At 41.7% G+C, this 15,968-nt stretch overlaps 1 protein-coding gene and 1 long non-coding RNA gene across 2 annotated transcripts in view; one reads left to right on the top strand and one right to left on the bottom strand.

Annotated features, from left to right (window-relative positions):
- LOC121866158 (sodium/glucose cotransporter 5-like) overlaps positions 1–1,489 on the top strand; it is a 98,355-nt gene extending 96,866 nt beyond the window's left edge. The window contains exon 15 of the mRNA XM_042365761.1: positions 964–1,489. Within this exon, the coding sequence (XP_042221695.1) occupies positions 964–1,179 (216 nt within the window). The 3' untranslated portion in view covers positions 1,180–1,489. The remainder of the gene's footprint in view (positions 1–963) is intronic.
- Positions 1,490–4,297: 2,808 nt separating this feature from the next.
- Positions 4,298–10,724, bottom strand: LOC121866157. The gene is made up of 4 exons (XR_006088901.1): positions 10,510–10,724; positions 8,915–8,995; positions 7,293–7,333; positions 4,298–6,506 (listed from the first exon to the last, which is right to left on the bottom strand). It is a non-coding gene; the product is annotated as an uncharacterized LOC121866157 (long non-coding RNA).
- Between the last annotated feature and the right edge of the window lie 5,244 nt (positions 10,725–15,968).

Below are 15,968 nucleotides of genomic sequence, written 5' to 3'. Positions count from 1 at the left end.
AACATCAGCGCCAGCCGTCAGTAAAGCATAACAGATTTCTTAGCCCTCAACCCACCACAGCCAGCCCAAGCCAGTGATAGTGGCAGTGAAGATGACTTTGAGGGATTTGTCAGGGAAGCCTGACAGCTCTACTAAAGTGACAGTGATGGTGATTCACCTGTGTAGTGATTCACCTGAGGTATTAATCTGCCCTCTGCCTGGAACCAGCCTCCATCCCGTATGCCGACCCATCTCTTCTACTACACGTAGTTACACCTAATTTTTAGTTTTTCTAACCTTACCTTTATTTTTTTCCTATGTTAACCTTTATCTTTCCTAACTAACCTCTTCTATATTACTTGTTTTCATACCATCATAAAGTTAAGAGAAAATTTTACTACAACATAGTTGTGTGTAGATCAAAAGTGGAGTTTGGGGATGGCCGGACTCATTCAGTAATCCCATATGTTATGTTATTCACTTTCTGCGTTCCTCACATTCCGGTACCCTCGGGTTACATTAACATGCGTAAAGTAGAGGAGTTAGCACAATAATATAACAACTTATATATATATATATATATATATATAATATATATATATATATATATATATATATATATATATATATATATATATATATATATATATATATATATATATATATATATATATATATATATATATATATATATATTAAAAAATTATTTAAGCAAAAAAAAAAACATTCCACTGAGAGCCGGGGTAACATGGATGATCCAGGAAACCAGAAAATCCAGTCTTGGTCTAGGATTTGAGGGTCTACACTTGTACTATAGTAATAATTTAACTAATACTGTACAGTATGTACTACTGTATAATAAAAATACTAAAAAATAATAGTAAATTACAACGCATACTGTATTAAGGTAGTGCCCCTCCTCTACACCTTTTTTTCATACAAACTGTGATTCAATGTGTCACTCACCAGTACTTCCTCCTACAGGAACAGGTAGCAGCCATGAACAAGCACCTGGCTGAGGTAACGGACCTTCACCAGGAGAAGGAGGAGAAGAGGCTCCTGAACACAATGCTGGCAATCATCCTTATAGTGGTCTTGTCTCTCTTCATCTATTTCTCCATCAACCCCTTCACTGAGGAAGAGGTGCATCACTTACAGAGGAAAAAGCTAAAGGAACTTGGCTATGAAAACATTATTTAACCCCCTGAGGGAATCATCAGGTTTCCTGGACATTCTCTATTTGGTACTGTAGTTGCAATTTTGCAATGAAAAAGGGCAATAATATATCTTGAAACTTTTTTATAACTTGACATATCTAAAATGTATGCAATTTCCATTTTCGGCATTCATATTTCTTGGAAATATAATCTTATCATCTTGTAAAACAATGTTAAGTCATTTTTATAAAAGCTGGTACTGTATTTGCTCACCTCTATTGTTTCTAATGGGGCAAAACTAAATCAGAAGCAAGTTTATTATATAACACATCATAATTATATTCAATAATGTTGCCAAGTTTTTATTTACAGAAAATGGTAGATTGAATACAGTATGAGAGGATTTTTTTTAACTGTCTAAAAGTAATGTTGCTAAAGTAACAATGATGTGACCGTTACACCCAAAGGGTTAATGCTGTTGTGGGGTATGGGATGTTTGGTTCTCACTCAGGATGGGATGGAGAAAGGAAACTCACAATGTGCTCTCTGTATACATGTTGTATTGGATGTACAATGCAGCTTGGTGCTGGGAAGTGGCAGCGTGGTTACAAGCGTGATGTAGAGAGAGCTGGTTGGCGAGGATGCTCAGAGGAGGACCAGCTTGTGGGTCGCCATGCTCGCCGGCGGGAGCGAGGACCGCCAGGCAGCGGCGGAGGAGGTGGTATAGCTTGCTGCGGCTGTAGCTAGAAGAAGAGAGAGCTGGTTGGTGAGGATGCTCAGAGGAGGACCAGCTTGTGGGTCACCATGCTCTCCGGCGGGAGCGAGGACCGCCAGGCAGGCGGAGGAGGAGGAGGTGTTGCTGGCTGGTTGGTGTAGGTAGAAAGAGACAGGTCACCACGAGGTCAGGTCTTTTATAGCGAAGGTAGGCGTGGGTAGATAGTTGACCCCCGCTCCGTGGGCGTCGCTGGTTGACCTAGACCACGAGGCATCCACTGGGGAATTCGCGGGGTCGGCTACGCAGCGATAAACAGCGTTTGTAGGGGAGAAATCCACTACAATACTCCCTCCTTCCCTCCAGGCAGTGTAGGAGACTTGTTGTCTGCAGGGGTGCATGGCACATGTGAGGCAGAACGGGCGGTGCATGCCACATGTGAGCCATAACTGCAAGGGCGTGGATGAGCCGGTGGCTAGAAGAGACAACTGTCTAGATACACAATATCTGTGGGAGTAGAGAGGGAGAAAAAGGGTGTGTGGAGGCGATGAATGTTGTGCTTCCCTCACGGCAGGTACAGAGTCGTCAGATGCACCTGTTGGGGTGTGTGGGCCTGGGTCAGGAGCAGGGGCTGCGTCAGCAGAAGCGGATGAGGGCTCGTGACAGCAGCTGGGTCCACTACAGCAGCAGGGTACAGGACAGTATCAGGGGGGTACCTAAGGGAGAAAAGAGGGGTGCGTGGGTCCGCACTCAGACGCATGGGCCGCGTCGGGAGCAGGGGCTCCATTAGGAGCGGCAGGGGGTACTGCTGGGCCGGGGGCGGCGTCTGAGGCAGGACGGGTGTGTTGGGGTCGGTAGGACGTGGTGCTTGGGGCAGGAAGAGGAGCTGGTGTCTGCTTAGAGAAGCAGTGCTGCTCGAGGGTGTCTAACCTGCGGTGTAGAGCCGATGAGAGCTGCTTCTGGGTGGATAAGCCAGTCTTCCATGTTGCTTGAAGACTGGGAGAGTGATCGGTTTCTCCTCCATCCTATGTGAGTGCGAATCTCCGGGGGTCACCATTTGTGGGGTATGGGATGTTTGGTTCTCATTCAGGATGGGATGGAGAAAGGAAACTCACAATGTGCTCTCTGTATACATGTTGTATTGGATGTACAATGCAGCTTGGTGCTGGGAAGTGGCAGCGTGGTTACAAGCGTGATGTAGAGAGAGCTGGTTGGTGAGGATGCTCAGAGGAGGACCAGCTTGTGGGTCGCCATGCTCGCCGGCGGGAGAGAGGGCCGCCAGGCAGCGGCGGAGGAGGTGGTATAGCTTGCTGTGGCTGTAGCTAGAAGAAGAGAGAGCTGGTTGGTGAGGATGCTCAGAGGAGGACCAGCTTGTGGGTCGCCATGCTCTCCGGCGGGAGCGAGGACCGCCAGGCAGGCGGAGGAGGAGGAGGTGTTGCTGGCTGGTTGGTGTAGGTAGAAAGAGACAGGTCACCACAAGGTCAGGTCTTTTATAGCGGAGGTAGGCGTGGGTAGATAGTTGACCCCCGCTCCGTGGGCGGCGCTGGTTGACTTAGACCACGAGGCATCCACTGGGGAATTCGCGGGGTCGGCTACGCAGCGACAAACAGCGTTTGTAGGGGAGAAATCGACTACACTGTCACCTCCTGTAATTGTATTACTACTGCACGCAGCCCCTACATATGGAGTGAGGGTGTAGTGTAGTGTCACTCTGGATGAGGAGCCTGCAGGCTGCAATAGGACTCATACAGTGCCTGGGTAGGTGGGAGGGCAAATACAAGGAAACAACACTTCTTTACAGAGCTCAAGCTGTGGAATCAAAAAAGTACTGGGCTTCAAAATACAGTAGTCCTTGACGAGACTATCAAGAACAATGCAGGGATCCTACATATGAGCCACTGGCCTTCTTCCCTTGACATGGCCACCCCTAGTTTGAGCAGGCATTAGGTAAATAAGGTAAAAAGAAATACCTATATTACATACCACATTATAGTAAATCTAGGTACAAGTGAAGGACACTTTCATAGCCTTGTTCCAATAAATTTTAGGGTCAGGGTGGCTGTGAAAGTATCACCTTTGAGGAATACATTACAAAGTAGAACATTTGCATACAGTGTGTAATATACAGTAGGAGTCAAAAGTGTTAAACACTTAGCAATATCTGGCATCTACTTCTGAGTTATACACATATGATTGGGATATACTAATAACACTACTTGTCATCACATGTTATGCCTGAACCACAAAATGGGATAAAACTCTCCTTAATACTGAAGACCTTCGGGTACTTACATGCCAAATACTGTCAAGTGTTTGAGACTTTTGACCGCAATTGTACATTGCAGCTATTTATCTAATATTGTAATAAGTAATTTGGTATCTTTGTATGTCATGTTGATACAGTAGATGTTCATAATGGACTTGTGTCTACAATTTTATATGTAGTGGGCATAAGTATTTTGTATTTGTCCTTGAGTGTGAAGGCTGAACTACTTTGTGTGTTGGTTGGTTGCCACAGGCTGGTGTGCATAGGTTGCCAGATGATGTGGTGAGGTTAATTATATATTAATGTGAAGCACAGTGAAGTGTGTGGTGTTAACTATCTGTACAGTTATTAATATTCTAGGTTTAATAATTTGAATATTTATTCAGTAAAATCATCATACAGTACTGTACAAGTTGATTGAAAATATCTAGAGGTGCCACCAGACTGGTACTTGTACTCTGGCACCTCAGGTACCCAGAGATTAGAATGCCTGCAATTCCTTTGCTTATACTATAAGCAGACAAGGGGTAACTTTATAAAAGTCTATAAGCACATCGGAGGACATTACAAAGTCGAATGCTCATTCCTGAAACTAGTGGATGTCTGCCCCACTTAAGGTAACAGCCTCAGGTTAAGGAAGTCATAAATTCAGAAAATTGTCATGGCAAACTTTTATGGAGTGACAGTTGTGAAGTCTTGGAACAATCTGCCAGAAAGCTTTGTGATGGCACCAAATGTGAGCTCATTCAAAAACAGACTCGACCAATATTGATGCAGGTACAGATACATTCTGGAACCAGTGCTTGCCCAGTACTTATCAATGCTGTAGTGCGTAATAGAGAGTTGAACGACTTCCCAAGTGGCTAACAGATGATCAGTGGCAGAGAGAATAAAGTACAGTAGTGCATAGCTTAGGTTAGGCTGCATCAACCATTTGAATTATTCCACAAAAATGCACACAAAGTAAGAGCAACTGCCCAATCCACTAATTTGTTGATAGAAGATAGACTAGTTCAAGGAGGATTTTTAAGAAGGATTGTGTTGTGAGTGACAGCAGACAGTAGTCAATCTTATTCAAGGTCCGACCAACTATACTACCGAGTACTCTATAGAATTTCTTGTATATTTTTATATCCACCATGAATAGTTTTATTAGTACAGTACAGTATATGTTTTTGATGCATGTATCATGTGTACAGTCTCATACTGTACATCATTCATGGGTAAGAAAGAGCACCACAGTACGTATTGCAAATATCTATTTATTTGAATCATGTTATACTGAACACTTAGAGAGCTGCTTCTTACAGCACTATTTTCCAAGAATGTATACAGAATGTTAAGATACAATACATACCTAAGTTGAATTAGTGCTACTACAATTTTATATTTAAATGAAAGCTAGTGATCATCTTACAAACCTGCTCTCTCAGCTTATGAGTACTTTGAAACAAGATAGCAGCTGTGACATGATGCATCCAACTCATACCTAAAAAATTGGTTCTATAAACACTACAGGACACTCATCTATCAAGCTACACCATACTACCACTCAATTTTAAAACCTCTACAGATGTCCTCTATCATCCTTAAGAGGGCAAAAGACTAGATACCAAGATTCAACATTACAGAATTCAAGAGGATTTATAGTTGCCTCCACACGAGCATACCAAAGTGTATGTGAGGGCTTGGGTACGAGATGTAGCAACACAGCACTAGTCAGGGCTGAATGAATGGGCGTGAAACAGTGAAATTACCATTTGAGTGGCCACACATCAATGCTGAAGCACACTTATCATATGGATGCTTTGCAGTATTTGTTTGTCATTATTGTTTTTATATTACTTATTAAACTATGGCACTGCATTGTCACATCTTGTACTTGTGCCCTCACACACTCCCAGGGCATGGCACATTCACATGGAGGCAACTGTACCTTAGTTTTATTAATACTACAGTAATATCAAAGTGCACTATGTGACCCAACAAGTGACTCAGGTGGTTTAAGGCGATTGTATTCCATTGTTTCTGGAACTTTAACATTAAATCACTCCTTCTGATGGTGTTTTGCCGGTAGAGTACTGTTGTCTTATCTAAATAGGAGGCTGATAACTTCATTACCAAATACTTCATATGGAATTTGGAACTGCATTGCACACGAAGGAACCATGAAGGAACCTTAACCTAATGTTCGGTTCGAGCCACCTTCATGTTCTTTAACAGCATAGCAGTAAAGAGCAATACGTGTGCCCGAGATATCTATGAAGTTTGGACGACAGGGGAGGGGGTTATCCGAAATTGTGCCATTGAGGGTGCAAGTAGCGTTGAAAACAGTCATGTTGCCCACAGTCACACCCTCGAAGGTGAAGGGGCACTCCGTTGTCCAGCTTGACTGTAGGCAGAAGTTCATTTGGATTACCCAACAGTGGACTTTGAGTTTGAGGTCAACCAACCACACAGCCTTTTGTTTCACAGGTTAAAAAGCAGCCAATCAAAAGCGAGCACACGAACAATTTAAACAAAATTAACAGTTTCCTTTAAGTCCCAGACTGAAAAATAGTCAATCACATACTGTAACTATGGTACAACATCTATTTTCTGACCTATTCCTGGTTTAGAATATTTGGCCTTAAAAAATCCCTTGAACATGTGTGGAAGGATTACAGTAATTGGCAGTAAATTTTTGTTAGAATAGAGTGACGAGGCTGTACAGAAATGACTGTCCGAGTTCTTGCAGTATCACTATACTGTACTGAATTATATATGGTAGACTACAACTCCACCATGAAAACCTATTATCCAGTGAGACTGTGGATATTAAGGCAACGAAATGGCCCCAGGGAGGGAAGTTGTTGCCACAGAGGAGGGGGGGGGGGGGAGGCTAAGACAAGTGGACTTCCCTTTCCACCAGGGTTTATAGTAGAAGTGTGTAACAAGCTGTTAGGATACAGTAAGTGTACAGTATAATAACTGAAATGGGGATACATAGAAAGTACAATAGGTACTACAGTAATTCTCAATGCAATTAAGTGACAAGGTATCTACCGAGATACTAGTACGTTGCATAGCAACTGACCCAAAATTGACTATGTTACAGTGCAACTAAGTGAAACAGGGGCAATGACTAACAATACAATTTGCTAATTACAAAAGTACAGTCACCCAAAAGTGAACTAACCTGAGGGTTGCTGACGTTCCATAAACTTTGCTGGCAGTCAACTGTAGAGGATCAGAATCAGATATTTTTAGCAAAAGAACATTTACATGTACAGTACAAATTTAGATATAGTTACTGGTGTAGCAACTTAAATGTGTTAATAGATTGATACTATATGCTACCCATCAATTATCAGCTAATGTTGAAAAGTTTTCTGCTAACTTTTCCAGAAACTAAGACTTATCTACAGCATTTAAAGCTGTGGCTCTTATACCCAAGGTATATATGGTTGAGGTTAATTTACAGATCATGCTAGAAAAACTGTGTTCTCTGCTTCAGGGATAGAAAATGAGATAACCTAAAATAATCTAATCATACCCAAGTAATTAAACGTCATCCTACCCAAGAGAATCCAAACCTAGTACATACCTTCCTTCACCCACCCCAAGAGGGAGAGGTTCTACATTTACAGTACAGTACTGTACTGTACTACTGTATACTAATTTTCCAAAAAAGGTGCACTAAAAGAACTAAATGCTATTAAAAACTGGCTCCTATACAGCAGGTGACCTAACTTACTACTCTATGTCTCTTGATACAGTATTAATTAATTAATTTAGTTATTTACCTGTATCTATCATTATGTCTCTTTGCAGAAACTTTACCTTATTCTGAACACTGTTTGAGTAAGGTTAGAAATATTCTTATCCTTCTTTTTCAGTAACAAGTTGTGAGTTTGTTGAGGTTTCAAAAAAATTTGTAGGATACATTACATCCTAATGTCATCCAGAAGTGGATAGTATATTTTCTTATATTCCAGAAATACAATGATCGCCCAAACAGTTTAATTTTTCTAGTCGAATCATTGCATCCCATAGCCCAGCACCTTTACATAACTAGGTTAGGCCAAGTTAGGTGAGCCAATTGCGCATGTTATGAAATTGACACATTGGTAAGATTTACCATATGAATTTACTGTAAATTATAAGTTGGGTTAGAAAGTTGTGCACGTGATGAAATACACATTGATACAACTACATTGCTAAGAATTACCATAAAATTTACTGTAAATTATAGGTTACCAGGTAGGTGGGCTGGACTTGTCTGATTTGTCTATGGCCCTGCTAAAGGTCCCTGCTACAATTTTCCCACTACTGTATAATGTTTGTTACTAATCACATAAAGTAAACATCAATTTTATTTATTTTGTTAAACATTTTGGGTATGCAGTACAGTGCTGCATGGTAATACCAAATCTATATACTGTACTTTACTTAGGGTATACTGGATGTTAAAACAAAATCTATACAGTACAAAATTTCTTCAGCTCATCAATATTATTATACCATCATATTTCCAAAAACACCAAATTGGGAATACTGACCAGTTACCATGAGAAGGCTGTATGGGTCTGGGAGTTGTATAGTACTGTATAATGTAGATATCTACCGAGCTTCAAGAACAAACCAGTACGTACTGTATTATTAGTATCGGTATCTGGCAAGTAACACAAATTGGTATGCACAAGTTATGTAATTATATTACCTCAAGAAAACAGTACAGTATTGGAGTGCAAGAAAAAGTACTGTATTAACTTTTGGTATAAAGATATACTATAAGACAAAAAGGTAGAATGAACTCACAGGGGATTGGAAGGACTTGGTGGAAGCATAGGAAAATGATAAGGCTGGCCAACCCCACACAAGTCTGTTATGCATATGCATCTGAAAAAAAAAAAATTTCATTCAAGAATAAAAACGAAAGAAATATAAAGTAAGAATGTTGATAGAGTAAAACATAATAAATAAGAGTTCAAAACTATAATAATGTAAGTGTATTCACAACAGCAGACCATTTTAAGACAAGTACAGTACAGGTACTTTTGTAGTGGACTCCATCCCCTACAGGGGACGACTGAGCTCCCGCGCGCCTACCAGCCAGCGGTGCCGGTAGACCTACTCTCCAGTGCAGAAGCACACGTAGCAACGCTAGGACCAGAGTGCCGGGTGTGCCTGGCCTCCTCCTCTGTGATTGGCCCTCTCGCTACGCTCACCCCAAATCCTGATCCTCGTAAATTGTATAAATACGGCCATGGCTGGCCAGGGAGACTGGGGGCGCTTGTGGTAGAGGCGGTACCGCTCTTGCCTCGCAAGCAAGATGTCACGGGTTTGATTCCCGGGCAGGCGGAAGTTGTTTGGACACTTCCTAGCCCCCCTTAGTCCTTGTTCACCTAGCAGTAAGTAGGTACCTGTTGTAAATCGAAAGGTTGCGAATTCGTATTCAGGGAAAGTTGTTGGAGCTTCTAAACTTCTAAACTTGAACTGAACCAGGGAGACCATTCTACTCTGACCTACAGGACCAGCAAGATCTCTCTCCAGCACCTCACCCCCCAGCTTCCTCAGAGAGCTCCTCGCCCTACAGGAACTCAGAGCAAGCTACTCCTCACCTAGTAACTCCTTAGCACTGCTCTGTACAACATATATATATATATATATATATATATATATATATATATATATATATATATATATATACAGAAAACGCATTGTGAGTTTTTATTCTACCTCATTCCTGAGTGTGAGATATCTACATGTACGTACGTTTGTGTGGCCATACAAAGAGAAAATAGACATCTAAAGATTGACTACTAGCCACATTACAGTACACTACACTTTAACAAATGAATTGTTAGGTAAATCAAGCCAAATACACAGTAATTTATATAAAAAATTGTATATATATATATATATATATATATATATATATATATATATATATATATATATATATATATATATATATATATATATATATAAAATGGTTAAAGGTTCTCAAGAAAATATACAAACCTGTCACCCAATATATGTGTCAAATTTCATACTTTTTACAAGAGGAAACCGAGACTACTACACATGTGCGAATGTAAGGGAAAGGAGGGGGGGGGGGGATTAGGAAAACGTTAAAGGGAAAAAGTCGGTCAGTTGGACGGACGGAAAAAATACTGATGGACAGGACCCCAAAAAATAGAAAACCTCTGGTTTTGAATTCTCGTAACACATGCAATAGTAATTTCTATTATCATGGGTACATTGTCATTATATAACATTTAAGGAAGGACCAGTTACGTAACGTAAAATCGTGTTCTCATCAACACGTTTCAAAAATTATTACTATTTTTTTAATTCTGTGATTCGTCTTCATAATGCTGTAATGTTTAAATCGCCGATCTGTAACTTACCGTAGTAGTTTGTGGAAGATCAACAGCGAATAAGTGTTCCTTCAAGATTACAAAGTACAGTGGTGTTACTTGGAGGATTCACTGGCACTACTTGCAACTTAGGAGCGAAGGTCTTCCCTGCTCGCGTGCTCTGGAGCCACTGATTATCGTAAGCACTAAGCTGGGCCATTATATCTCTGTCGTCTGTCGACCATAATTGTTGACAGATAAATGACGTGTTCGGTAATCAACGACTATTTTCGTATATTTCTATAATTCTTTGACCAAGAAGTATGAGAATAATTAACAATTTACGTTATACTGCAATTTCATATCGCCTGGAACTGTAAAAGCTAAAAGAAAATAAGCTTTACATATAAATCTAAATATCAATGGAAACATTCGATTTTCTCCATGAAAAATTCCACTTCCACTCGGGGTTTTCTCTCGAAATATCACACACCAACGTCATTACCGCTAACTTTCTGATAGATTGCTGTAAAAATGGAATCGGATTTTTATCTACTAAATTTAATTACTAGACCATGACGTATTATCTTTCCGCAAAACAGTCTGATGTTGGTCACGTCGTTGCTGCCATTATGCCATAATCAAAAGTCCTGGGGATATGGGATATACAGTATACGTACAACTATACCAGTGATTTGTGATAAGGGGAAAATACTAATCCCAATTACTCCCAATCACAAGAGATTCTCACCTCAAAAAACCAAGTCACTTAAATTCCTATAATCAAATGTTGGCACTACCACCTTGATTGGTAGAAATCTGACACGTTTTTGTATTTCAACACCGCCCTCAGCTTCAGCAGTCCCAGGGAAACTTCAAGGGAAAGTTACGTTCATACTGTACCAAGTCTGAGCTCTTGTTAAAAGTAGTTTTGGGCGGGCTAGTTAGCATGCTAACCAGCTCCTTGTGATGTATTTGTCAATAAATGTTTTGAATTTGAATTTGTACCAAGTCAATCCCAGGAAGTTAGCGGACAAATGGCGAAGAGGATGAAATTATTCAATATGATCAACTAACTTGAATTACACACACAGATACTATATACACATATATTATTATGATTAATTGTTATTTCTTTTATCTTATTTCACTTAAGAATAAATTTTACGGTTGTAATAATTAGATGTTTTAGTTAAAGAAAATCAGAAAAACTCGAATATAGAAGATTAGGACATAGCAAAGATAGTTTAAAAGATTACTCAGAATATAATGACTAAAATGGAAGGCCATGAGAATATTACTGAGACATGAAACATCAGATTATTACTAAAATATACTGTAGTTTACAGTTATCATGTTGTACGCATAAGAACATAATCAAAGGAGTGGTTCTTAACTATTTTGGAGTTGGGGGCCTCCATGATCAACCTTGAATCCATGCCACCTCCCGAAACTTACTTCCCAAATTATGAAAGTTTGACAAATCCCTTTAAGTTTTTTAATTCAACGAGGACGTCAATACACTGAGATCTTCACATACACAGTACATCTACATAGTTATTCCGGAAGTGCTTAAAATAAATTGGGAACCCCCAGGCTCAGGTAAATGTCCCAGCTCAGTTAGCAGAACTGCGGATATATATGCATTCAAACACCAGCTTTGTTTTTGCATCTAATTTTTTTCATTTTTGTTAGTTTTCTGCTACTTCTTTATATCAGAAAAATGTTAAACTATCCTCGTGGGAACCCCCTTAAATAGAATGCCATCTCTAACAATACTACAGTACATGAAGTTAAGATCAAGATTAATGAATGGTAAGTTTTCTTTGAGGGACGCTGCCACGCCACTTTTTAAATTATGAATTTGTTTAATTGGGAATACATATTCTGAGTGAGATATATGTTCAATCCTTTGCACCCCTCCTGATAGTTATAGAGCGTTAGAATTTGTTAACATATTTCCTTTAAAATACGTTTTGTTGTAAATTGTAAAACAACGGTTTTTTTTTAATATTCTTGTTGAAAATAATTATAGTATATAATCAGTGGCCAAACATGCTATGCTTCTATTCCAAGGTCTAATTATTTGGCCAATATACCTCTGGTACTGTAAGTACAATACAGTTGGCTCCATTCAGGCTTTTACCACTCTTCTTTCTCCCTGAGGTTTGAACGCAGAAATCAGAAGTGTGAATTCGAAGCATTCACTAGTGAGTGGGAGGGAGAGAGAAGGAAATTATTTTAATTGGTGTCTGGGTATGTGGGGGGGGGGGAGATACTGGAGGTGATGACGGAAAGTGTATATCAGTTGGGAGAGATTTTTGGGGTAGGGTTGTTTGGTTCACACTCAGGATGGGATGGAGAAAGGAAACTCACAATGTGCTCTCTGTATAGTACATGTTGTATTAGATGTACAATGCAGCTTGGTGCTGGGAAGTGGCAGCGTGGTTACAAGCGTGATGTAGAGAGAGCTGGTTGGTGAGGATGCTCAGAGGAGGACAGCTTGTGGGTCGCCATGCTCGCCGGCGGGAGCGAGGACCACCAGGCAGGAGGAGGAGGTGTTGCTTGCTGGTTGGTGTAGGTAGAAAGAGAGAGGGCACTACGAGGTCAGGTCTTAAATAGCGGAGGTAGGCGTGGCTTAGTAGTTGACCTCCGTGATGTATGGCGGCGCTGGTTGACCCAGACCACGAGGCATACACTGGGGAATTCAAGGGGTCGGCTACTCAGCGACAAACAGCGTTTGTAGGGGAGAAATCCACTACAATACTCCCTCCTTCCCTCCAGGCGGTGTAGGAGACTTGTTGTCTGCAGGGTTGCATGGCACATGTGAGGCCGAATGGGCGGTGCATGCCACATGTGAGCCATAACGGCGATGGCGTGGATGAGCCGGCCGCTAGTGGAGGCAACTGTCTAGACACACAAGATCTGTGGGAGAAGAGAGGGAGAAAGAGGGTTGTGGAGGTGATGAATGTTGTGTTTTCCTCGCGACAGGTACAGAGTCGTCAGATGCGCCTGCTGGGGTGTGTGAGCCTGGGTCAGGAGCAGGGGCTGCGTCAGCAGAAGCGGATGAGGGCTCGTGACAGCAGCTGGGTTCACGACAGCAGCAGGGTGCAGGACAGTAGCAGGGGGGTACCTGAGGGAGCAAAGAGGGGTGTGTGGGTCCGCACTCAGGAGCATGGGCTGCGTCGGGAGCAGGGGCTGCATCAGGAGGAGCGGCAGGGGGTACTGCTGGGCCGGGGGCGGCGTCTGAGGCAGGACGGGTGTGCTGGGGTCGGTAGGACGTGGTGCTTGGGGCAGGAAGAGGAGCTGGTGTCTGCTTAGAGAAGCAGTGCTGCTCGAGGGTGTCTAACCTGCGGTTTAGAGACAGTAGTTGTAGAGCCGATGAGAGCTGTTTCTGGGTGGATAAGCCAGTCTTCCATGTTGCTTGAAGACTGGGAGCATGATCTGTTTCTCCTCCATCCTGTGTGAGTGCGAATCTCCGGGGGTCACCATTTTTGGGGTATGAGATGGTTGGGTTCGCACTCAGGAAGGGATGGAGAAAGGAAACTCACAATGTGCTCTCTGTATACATGTTGTATTAGATGTACAATGCAGCTTGGTGCTGGGAAGTGGCAGCGTGGTTACAAGCGTGATGTAGAGAGAGCTGGTTGGTGAGGATGGTCAGAGGAGGACAGCTTGTGGGTCGCCATGCTCGCCGGCGGGAGCGAGGACTGCCAGGCAGGAGGAGGAGGAGGAGGTGTTGCTTGCTGGTTGGTGTAGGTAGAAAGAGAGAGGGCACTACGAGGTCAGGTCTTAAATAGCGGAGGTAGGCGTGGCTTAGTAGTTGACCTCCGTGATGTATGGCGTCGCTGGTTGACCCAGACCACGAGGCATACACCGGGGAATTCAAGGGGTCGGCTACTCAGCGACAAACAGCGTTTGTAGGGGAGAAATCCACTACAAGATTACAATGTAGGATAATGCTTTGACAATAACGACGGGGTTTCCTCAGTGCTAGCCAGATGAAAATACTAGTTCCAATAGGGTGAATTGATATAAGGTGTTCCTTTACAAAAGGAGGCATTAACCCTTTCGCTGCATTTCCCTCACTTGCCATTTTATCCTGGCTACCGCCAGACGATTTTATTCAGCCTCGGGTAACCTTCCACAGCCAAAGGGTTAATGAGCACATGGATTATGGATATGTTTGAATCAATATATTGTAGAAGATAAGTTTTGTTTAACCCCTTGACTACTCCAGCTGAATAAAAGCGTCTGGCGGTAGTCAAATTAAAATAGATTAGAAGATATCGTAGTGAAGGGATTAATAAGCAATCAAAACTACCAGGAAGTAGACACCACATATTAGTTGTACAGTAGAACGTCAATTTAAAGCGATTCAATTTAAGATTATTGATTTAAAGTGACACCCACAACTAAGGACAATGTTTTAATTTAAAGCGAATCTTTCCTACATTCCTATGTTTCACGAGTCAATCTGGCGCATCATATTTAAAATTTTGCGCCTACTGTTTTCTGGGCACGCTACACTGTCCTAAGGGCAAAGCTGTACTATACATATATTCAAAATAATGTACTAAATGATTAATAAAATTTTTGTCTAGTGCAAACTACAGCATGTATATATCCAAATTAAAAGCTATCATATAAGAATTCCAGCAATGTAAATTAAATTCTCCCTGGTCACTTCTGTGACATGTTATAAACAAAAAACAAAAACTTAATCTAAAGGACAAATAAACAAATAAAAACTTCACTAGACCTTCAGCCCCAACTGTCAAACTGTCACTGTCACTCCCTCCTACCCCCACCATCTTCCCAGCCAGGGTTGGGTGGTTTTAGGGTTACAGTTTTTATCTTATATAATATCACAGACTAAAGTTAGGAGAATACAATTTGCATTGCTAGAATCCTTGCAAGACAAAGAATAATTTGAATATAAACATCATATATTTTGCACACGATAAAAATTTTAGCCCTTTGTAATAAAATTAAGTAGAATATGTCAGTTCAGTGACATTTTATAAAAGAAAAACTTAAAGTCACTCTTAAGGACAGATAAAAAAATAAGCACTAGACCTTGGCATCAACTGTCAAACATATCACCTTGTAGTGGATCCTCTCCCCTACAACTCCCAACTGAGCTCCGGCCGTGCGCCTACCAGCCAATCAGCGTACAGTCAGCTACGCTGAGAGACTAGGTCTATGCAGTGGACGTAGGGGTACGATCGCCGACCTAGTCTCGACCTTCAACCTCCAGCTCAGGATCAGAGCGTTTCACACCTTACGCTTAAGCCGCCGTGATTGGCCCTCGCGCTACGAGCACCTCATATCATGAGTTTCCTAAATCACATAAATACGGCCCCGGCTGACCGGGGAACTCATTCTACACTCGGCTACCGGACCAGCAACATCTCTCACATCTCCTCACCACCCAGTTTCCTCAGAAACCTCCTCGCCCTACAGGACCTCTGAGCAAGCTTCTCCTCACCTAGTCACTCCTAAGCACT

This window comes from Homarus americanus, unplaced genomic scaffold, assembly GCF_018991925.1.
Source record: "Homarus americanus isolate GMGI-L3 unplaced genomic scaffold, GMGI_Hamer_2.0 scaffold29188, whole genome shotgun sequence".
In the NCBI taxonomy this organism is placed as follows: domain Eukaryota; kingdom Metazoa; phylum Arthropoda; class Malacostraca; order Decapoda; family Nephropidae; genus Homarus; species Homarus americanus.
Note: the sequence above shows the minus strand (reverse complement) of the source record. Positions and strands in the feature narration are given on the sequence as shown.